This window comes from Diplotaxodon limnothrissa, linkage group LG5, assembly GCF_057381915.1.
Source record: "Diplotaxodon limnothrissa isolate DT_005_m linkage group LG5, D_limnothrissa_male_GT1.1, whole genome shotgun sequence".
Taxonomy (NCBI): Eukaryota; Metazoa; Chordata; class Actinopteri; order Cichliformes; family Cichlidae; genus Diplotaxodon; species Diplotaxodon limnothrissa.
This window is the reverse complement of record NC_140600.1, coordinates 31,069,412-31,077,638: the sequence shown is the minus strand read 5'-3', so window position 1 is coordinate 31,077,638 and position 8,227 is coordinate 31,069,412. Positions and strand designations below refer to the sequence as shown.

At 40.7% G+C, this 8,227-nt stretch overlaps 1 protein-coding gene across 1 annotated transcript in view; it reads right to left on the bottom strand.

Moving 5' to 3' along the window:
- Positions 1 to 8,227, bottom strand: part of fer1l4 (fer-1 like family member 4) — a 29,970-nt gene continuing 21,743 nt past the window's right edge. The window contains exons 33-48 of the mRNA XM_085354517.1: positions 8,038 to 8,150; positions 7,796 to 7,912; positions 7,465 to 7,504; positions 7,074 to 7,174; positions 5,443 to 5,577; positions 5,251 to 5,370; positions 4,985 to 5,112; positions 4,438 to 4,608; positions 3,718 to 3,872; positions 3,219 to 3,400; positions 2,953 to 3,137; positions 2,694 to 2,811; positions 1,699 to 1,822; positions 1,101 to 1,405; positions 780 to 880; positions 1 to 181 (exon numbers count right to left, since the gene is read on the bottom strand). Coding sequence (XP_085210643.1) covers positions 1 to 181; positions 780 to 880; positions 1,101 to 1,405; positions 1,699 to 1,822; positions 2,694 to 2,811; positions 2,953 to 3,137; positions 3,219 to 3,400; positions 3,718 to 3,872; positions 4,438 to 4,608; positions 4,985 to 5,112; positions 5,251 to 5,370; positions 5,443 to 5,577; positions 7,074 to 7,174; positions 7,465 to 7,504; positions 7,796 to 7,912; positions 8,038 to 8,150 — 2,276 coding nt within the window. The remainder of the gene's footprint in view (positions 182 to 779; positions 881 to 1,100; positions 1,406 to 1,698; positions 1,823 to 2,693; positions 2,812 to 2,952; positions 3,138 to 3,218; positions 3,401 to 3,717; positions 3,873 to 4,437; positions 4,609 to 4,984; positions 5,113 to 5,250; positions 5,371 to 5,442; positions 5,578 to 7,073; positions 7,175 to 7,464; positions 7,505 to 7,795; positions 7,913 to 8,037; positions 8,151 to 8,227) is intronic.

Genomic DNA, 8,227 nt, shown 5'->3' with positions numbered 1-8,227 from the left:
TTACCCCTTGATGATGAGAGAGCTGATTTGCTGTGGCATTGTGTAGACAATGAGGACGATGAAAAGCGTGAGGATGGTGATAATAACCAGAGCAATGATATACTTCTTGTATTTCTTCCAGATGAGGAAGACGAAGGTCTTCATCGGGTTGACGAACCAGGCGAAGCTGGTGGTGGGACGACTGGAGAGACAACAGAAGACAGTTTATGTGTTCACACCTGGGCTGTGGAAGCCTACAGGCTGGGTCACACCAAATTCAAAACATCAATGTTTTACCACAAAATAAACTTTCCCTGCTAGTGACCAGAAATGACAGGATTACAAAATTAGTACATCAAAGAAACAGATCAGGCTGAGCGGTTTGGAGACAAAGGTAGAGAGACAAGACTGAGATGGTTTGGACATGTGCAAAGGAGGGAGAGTGGATATACTTGATAAAGCATGCTCGATATGGAGCTGCCAAGCAGGAGGAAAAGAAGAAGACTATAGAGAAGGTTCTTGGAGTAGTAAAAGAGGACATGCAGAGGATTAGCTGGAAAGAGGAAGATGCTGGAGATAGCGGGGATGGAGGCAAATGAGCTGCTGTAGCAACCACTAAAGAGATCAATCAAAAAAAAAAAAGAAAATGGTTTTAGTTACATTAATCAGGGAAATTTAGAGATGAAAGAAAAGGAAGTTGAATACTCTCTTATAAATGTCTTTAAGTGTATAAATATATTAACTTGAAAAAAGAAAAAAAGAAAAGAGTTGTAGTGTGCATGTGGTAGTGCACGCAGTACTTTGGTTTGTCCAGAGGCTCTGGCTCCTTGCGTGCCCGACCCACAGGGTTGGCCTCTGCCTGCTCCAATGTCACCAGCTGAAGCTCCGCCTCCACTTTTCCCTTCATAGAGACAAGTTTGTGTTAAATAAAATTCATTTTCTTCATTTGCCATTATAAACTCAAAGACCAGAAGGCCAAAAGTGGGGAAAAAAGCTTTTGCTGCTGCAAAACTCTGTTTAAATTTCTCTTCTTGTGCCAACAGACACAGATGTTCTATAATTTAATTGAATAAATATTTTACTGCTTCTTGAACTGAAGTGATTCAGATGGATTTTTGTACCATTAACAGGAAAGTGTTGCCCATGCTGTCAGTGTACTGGATGTCCTCCTCTCTCAACTGGCTCCTCTTGTCTTTGTTCTTCTTTTTCTTTTTGCGTCCCTTCTTTTTGGCTTCCTCCTTCTCCTTCTCCTCCCTCTCAAAGTCCTCGGCGGTCTTTGGACGAGTCAGGGGCCACCAGCCCTTCATCTTCTTGGCACGAAAGATCGAGAATCGAGGGCTGGCCCGATCCTTCGCCATCGAAATCGTACACTTACCGGATGACTTTGCCGGTCGCACCATGTCGCTGAGGCGCAACTCTATTGCACCTAGCAGATGAAGCATAAAAGAGGAATGACTGGGTGGAAGAGTCGGAGGTAAGGACTCTTTAATCTTGTGACACATTTTAAACAGTGGATGGAAAAATAACAGCTCAGCCGTGAGTTGAATAAAGCTGAAATAACTATTACAGAAACATAAAAACATTCATTTGTTAATTGCCAAGATTGTTACTTTAGGGCAGCTGTGGTATAAACCATACACTGGGTGGTGGTCTAATAATTCTTTTAAGGGCTATTAAGCATTTCCTAATTGACAGTGTTGATAAGCCTGTGTGCCTCACCCAGGAAGTCATTGGCAGCGATGCGATCGTAGTCCCAGACCTGCAGAGCCAGAACAGCCGGCTGACGAAACTCTGACTCCTCCAGAGAGAAGATGGACTCCTTCTTCTTGTACACCACCTCTTTCTACAGAAGGAGAAGATGCATTTTTAACAAACATGATACGTCTCCAGTCATTTTCTAGTACCTCTAGAAAACTATGTGAAATAACTAACAGATAGAAACACATATTTCATGTATTGTGACACTGTTGGTTGTTTGTTTGTTTAATTGCTGTCTTAACTATAGAGAAACTCAGTAATATTTCTGGTCAGAAGTTTACAAAAGCGATCACAAAGGCACTACCCCCTGAAATTTACATGGTAGACAGCTAAGTACATAAGGTGCAGAGTATACTACTAAGTACTGAGGCTCACTATGAGACATGCTAGCATCCACTAGAGCCACAAGAAGATCAGCATCTCCGTCTAGTAGTTTTTTCTCTTCTTTGATCTCTTTTTTTACCCTCACTCCAACTCATCGTAGCAGATGACAGCCTTCCCCTGGGATTTCTTCTTGTTAGAAGGGAGCTTTTCCTCCCCACTCTTGCCAGGTCCTTCCTCATACATTTTGGATACTTGGTGACTTTGGTTATGTCATCTTAATGGATCTTTACCGTACAAAACAAATATCCTGGCTATTTTTGTAATTTCAGGCTTTATAAATAACTGAAGTTGTACTTTAATAATTTTTTTAAACTAAAATGCCTTTTCTGGGCAGCACCAAAGGAAAGAACATAAGAGTCAAGATGATTCATCTCCAGAGAAAGAGCGCATTTACTTATGTTTACTGATTCTGAAAAAGGAGTTTTCTGCTTTTCTACTTTATGTAAAGATTCAAGGATGATATTTTTAACATTTTTATAGACTTATTAGTTATCTGGTTGTAGCCCTGGAGACATAAGAGCAAAGGCTAATTGACATTAAAAGGTCCAGACATCACCAAAATATGTGTGTACCTCAGTAGGAAGGTAGTCAAAGCGGAAAACAAATCTCCAGTTAAAGTTTCCTTCTCCAGTCAGAGAGTTGAAGTGAACATCGGTTTCCTGCTTGTCTCCTTCCAGTCCTTTTATCCAGCTGCACAGGGAATACAACACAACAATGATCCCTAAAGGCTAAGCAGGAACACAGAGGTAAGCCCATCAAGATGTAGGCATGATGACTGTGCAGACCAAGTTAGAGAGAGAGTGTGTGTGTGTGTGTGCGCGCGTGTCTAACCCTTTCACATAGATGTCAGAGGACGGGTCGCCTGTGAACGGGTTCACATCATCCAGAAACACATCATCAGTGTTCCAGATGATCACACGCAGCTCATATTGTTCAGGTAGGCGGGGCTTTATGTCAATGGGGGGCGGAGCTGGGATGTCAGTGGGAAACATGTCCACCCACATATGAAGATAGCCCTGCAACACACACACACACAGCTGAATATACTTATTTGCACCTGTAGCAGTGTGTTGTCCTTACTGCTGTGGTATGGTTACCTGTGGCAGTCCAGGATTGTCCTGGTTCATCAGAGACCGGATTTCCACGTGCTCAGGTACCAGAGGAACAACTCCAGCAATGAATTCGTTCATTTCACCCCAGCGGTGCAGCACACTCAGGGCTGCATGCTCCTGTATCTCTGCCTCCTCCTCTGGAGACCGCTGGTTCTTCTTCAGCAGGTCTAATAACAATAACAGTGGCAGCAGCAGTGTTGTTAGAGCTGTTATTACCATTACTGTTATTAGTGTTATGAGAGCTGGAGGCTGCTGTATGAGACGAGCAGCAGAAATAAAGTATGAAAAATGATTATGGTGCAGTTTCAGAGCTGCTAGATGGAACAATATGATGTTGTACTGTATATTATGATTCATTTACAGATGTACAATTATGCACTGTTTACTTTGGCTTCAGAGTAAGCACTGCTTCACTTAGTACTAAAGTCTATTTAGATCTAGCTGAATCGCAACCTACCTGTCTCTCCTTTTCTTTCCGTCTTACCTTCAGGTATCGCGTCTGGTGGTACTTTGAAAATCTTGTTGAGGACTTTGACTTCAGATGGCCTGTACTCAGGAGACGGGATGCCGTACTTCCTGCAGTGCTCATTTAAGATAGTTGACGGCTTCTTTGCATCCCGCCACATATTGTAACCATCACTGGAGTGAGAAACAGCAGAGAGACAAAGCATATATACTCACCAGCCACTTCAAGTAGACATTGCTTGTACCAGTTTTGACCCTACTGTCAGAATTATATTAACACTTTAAACCCTGAGCAAATAAAACATTGCAATAAAAAGATATATTTTTTGATTCATTAAACCCTTTGAAAAAAATTATAATTAGTGAGATTGTTGCAAAGCACCAATCACATGCGTTCCAGGGTGAATACTTTATAGCAAAGGTTCAACAAGGTACTGGAATTGTTCCTAAGGGATTTTGGCCCATATTGATATGACAGTGTCACTCAGTTACTGCAGATTTGTCAGCTGCTCATCCATGATGTGAATCGTCTGTTCCATCTTATGCCAAAGGTGCTCATTTGGACTGTGGAGGCCATTTGAGTACTGAAGTTATTGTTATGTTTAAATGACAATGAGTAAGATACAATAAGATATAGTTTATACACAGTAAGAAGCAAAATAATTTTTTACGTGTCCAAATTGTAGAATTAAATTTAAAGTGTCATTGTCCAGAGCCTTGAATGACTTGCGGTACTAACGTGTCGTAGTAAAGAGCCAGACCGCAGGAGGCTCTGTGGCTGCTGTAGAACCGGTTCTCCAAGTCAATCCGTGTCTCTCCGATACGGTCATCGGCCCCCACAAGATCGTGGTCCATGACTGTGATAACCAGCTCCGTCTCCAGTGGGAAAGACACTGTGAGTTCAAATACCCTGAGATACAGAGTCAGTCAGACAGGCAGACAGACAGTGAGACATATAGGCAGGTAAACAAAGAATCAAATACAGCTAGACTGACACGCATCAAACAACTAGAGTTGAATAAAAACAACTCGAAGTTGTGCAATTTTATTCTTTGTTAACTTAAAATTTCCAACACAACTGGTCTGAGGAGGCTTTGGTGCAAATGATTATGGGATGTCAGTTTCAGGCTTTTTTAAGATTCAAGAACTTCAGACAAGTTCAATTAGACAATGTTACATATTATCGTAAAACGAATAACCAATACCAACACTAACAGTAATAAAACAAGCAGTTCCACAAAAAAGCAAAAAATAAAAAATAAAACCATAATAACTGTGGTACTGACTCTCCAAATATTGGATTGAGCTGTTTGGGGATGTATCGATCTTTGGTGTCCATATTCTGCTCTACAACTTGGATCACGAGGTAAGGGTCTGCTTTACCATTTGGGTCTGTGGGAGCCAGGCTGGTGGCCTGCAGGCACCAAACACACAGCAGGAAATAAACATCAATTGGGTCCAAACAGATATCAACCCAGTGCAATGCAGCTGCAGGCAAGAATGTGAATTTGGTTATCGAATGCACAAAGCTGTTTGTGTAAGCAAGAAGGACCTTGACTATGTAGACTCGAACTAAGACTTTAACTGGTGAGTTTCTGGGGATTCCTTTGATGATCTGACAGCTGGTGTCTTCGGTGTCTTCTGGTTCAATCGGATAAACCAGGAAGGAACCCTAGGGAGAGAGAGAAGTACATAATAAACACTATTTACCAGAATAATACACAGACAGCTCTGTATACATTACCTTGTATTTTCCCATCAGCCTCGCCTCTTCATCCTCCTCCTCATCCTCACCGCTTGCTCGACCTTTATACACAGGGAAAACCCGCAGCCAGTCCTGAAAGTGACTGAATTCTGACTCCAGATCGCCTCCATACAGCTGAACACACACACACAACACAGAGAGAAAAATGTCTGAAAGTCTACCCCAGCTCCAAATCTGCTCTGTTGTTACTCATTGGCATCAAGGCTGCGGAAAAAACTCGACTCAGAAAATAGTCGCACCCAAAACAACTGAAGCTACAGTGCACCTGAGAAAAATAGCCATCCACATCCTGCTTTGGTAGGGACGGCAGAAGGGGCCAAATTTAAAAAGCTGGAGTACCAAGTTATCAGATGATTGTGGTAAGCTGCACCCATAAAATCTGCAGGTACAACAGACGGGTATCTTCCAACTAGTGCTAGACTAAGAAAAGCAAAATTTATCTCACCAAAACTTGAGGTCAGTCTGCTTGGATGGACTGAATCACACAACAAGTCACATCACTTGTGAGGTAAATTCATTAAAAATTCTCTGTAAGGCAATCATCACCACCACAAACTTGATCCAGACCAGAGTTTAGTGGTCAGTGAAGAAGAGGTGAAGCCTTGCAGAACGATGCCAGCTACAGCTGCGCATGAATCACTCAAAGGGGCCTTTTCTGTAATAATGCATTGCTTTAAGCATTAATATAATGCAATCCTTTTGTTGTATTTGCAGTTATTTTAAAGGGCCAGATTATTATACTTTTTTGTTTTTTTGTTTGACTGTATTTTGTTACCCTCTATTTATACTTGTGTAATGACAATAAAGTTGAATCCTAATCCTTTTAAACTGCCTGTAAACATGTAATTTTTTATGCTAACAGTATTTTAACAATGACGTCTATGTGGATTGACTCACAACTTCTAGTACTTTCAACTGATTTAACATTTCTACCCAAATTTCACTTCAGGTGCAAACTTTGCATGTGACAAATAAAGGATTGATTGATTGATTGATTGATTGATTGATTGATTGATTGATTGATTGATTGATTGATTGATAAGGTTGGGAACTGGGGAACCCTAAAAGCTTTGCAAATGTTCCTGTGTTTTTATTTTTCTAGAAGCTTACAGTGAGTTCTCTGGATTTTGTATTTGTTGTAAGCGTTTAAATGCACAGATGTGTTTTTCTAAAACCCAATATAGCCAAAATATAATATGTGGGCTTGAGTTTAGACACCTTATTAACAGTTAAAGTAAAAAAGATGTTTATGACGAGTTTTTGATTTTATGAAATTGCCTGAATATGTGTTAGTCCTGCGACAGACTGGCGACATCCTGGACAGGTTGCCTTGCCCTAAGACAGCTCGGATAGGCTCCAGCCCGCTGCAACCCTGAACTAGATAAGTGGAAGAGAATGAATGAATGGATGGATGGATGGATGGATGGATCAATCCAAGTGAATGGAGGTCTCCAAGTTCACAACTTCACAGTTAACATATCAGTGTGGGACCAAAACAGTTTGTAATTGTTTTTCTGAGAGAATCCTAAAGACTCCTTTTAGTAATGTGGCCATAAGATTATGATTATGGATCAGCTGCTTCAGGCTGGGGATCGATTGTGAAGTCACACCTTTAGTGTTGCAATCTTTTTGCGTTTGGGAGGCTCAGCCTCCACAAGCACGGCTTCCTCCTCTTCCTCTTCAATGTTCGCCATGGTTAGATTTACTCCCTCTGAGCAAAGAAGAACATTTTATTAAACACACACACATGGGCACACACACGTGCTTTCTCTGTTATATATCTATCAACATTTTATATTTAGACATTTGGACTGTTGGGATTTTTTCTGGATTGGGACGCCTAATGCTGCAGAATAAAATCATGTTTTAGAAGATTTTATGTCAGAATGTGTTTTCTGTTAAACATACGATCCTTGTAAATAATCAGATGATATGTTGTTGATATTTAATAATATAAAATAATACAGATTATTTGAACTAAATTTAGCCGTTTAACTGTACCGGTTTCGGCTTGTTCCTCCATCTCCAGAATCTCAGCAGCCTGCAGATGGGATCAGAACATTAGGACGACTGAAAAATGTCCTAATTAGTGCGATTATTTATTTCTCATAAGCTTAAGCACATATATTTGCACATGTTCGGTGGAAAGAAATTATTTAAACATAAGGTCTCTTGTTGAAAGTCTTAATTAAGCAGAATTTCATTGATTCTTAAGGTATTATATTATTGAAGCCTCACATGTATCCACGGCTCTGTTTGAAATTTATATCAACATTTAACCTTTTTGTCCATGAGGAAAATTAACAGGTACACAGGTAAATTAGTGTCTCACCTGCTTCTCGAGCTCCTCCAGTGAGGCGTAGTATTTCGACCACCAGTCTAACTCCTCCTTCTCAGGCACCTCCTCCTCTAGCTCCTCCTCCTTATTTCTAATTTTTTTCAGGGGTGCCTAAAGACATTAAAAATATTTTTAAAATGTGGATGGTTGAAATTTGATTTGAAATATGTCTGAACCTTTCTAGTTCCTAGTTTTTAACACCCAGCGCAAAGTGAGTGGGAGATTAACACACATACATTAACCAGCTTTAAGGGGTTGATGGGAATCTTGGACTGTTTGACTGAAAGGTTGCTGAGTCCCATACTCCTCACTGACATCAGAGGGTCCATCTTCATTGAACTCTTCTTCGCTGAAAAGACACACAAAAACTTTTGGAGGATGCTGAGAAAACTGTCTATTGAAACCTTGTGGAAACAAATGAGTAGT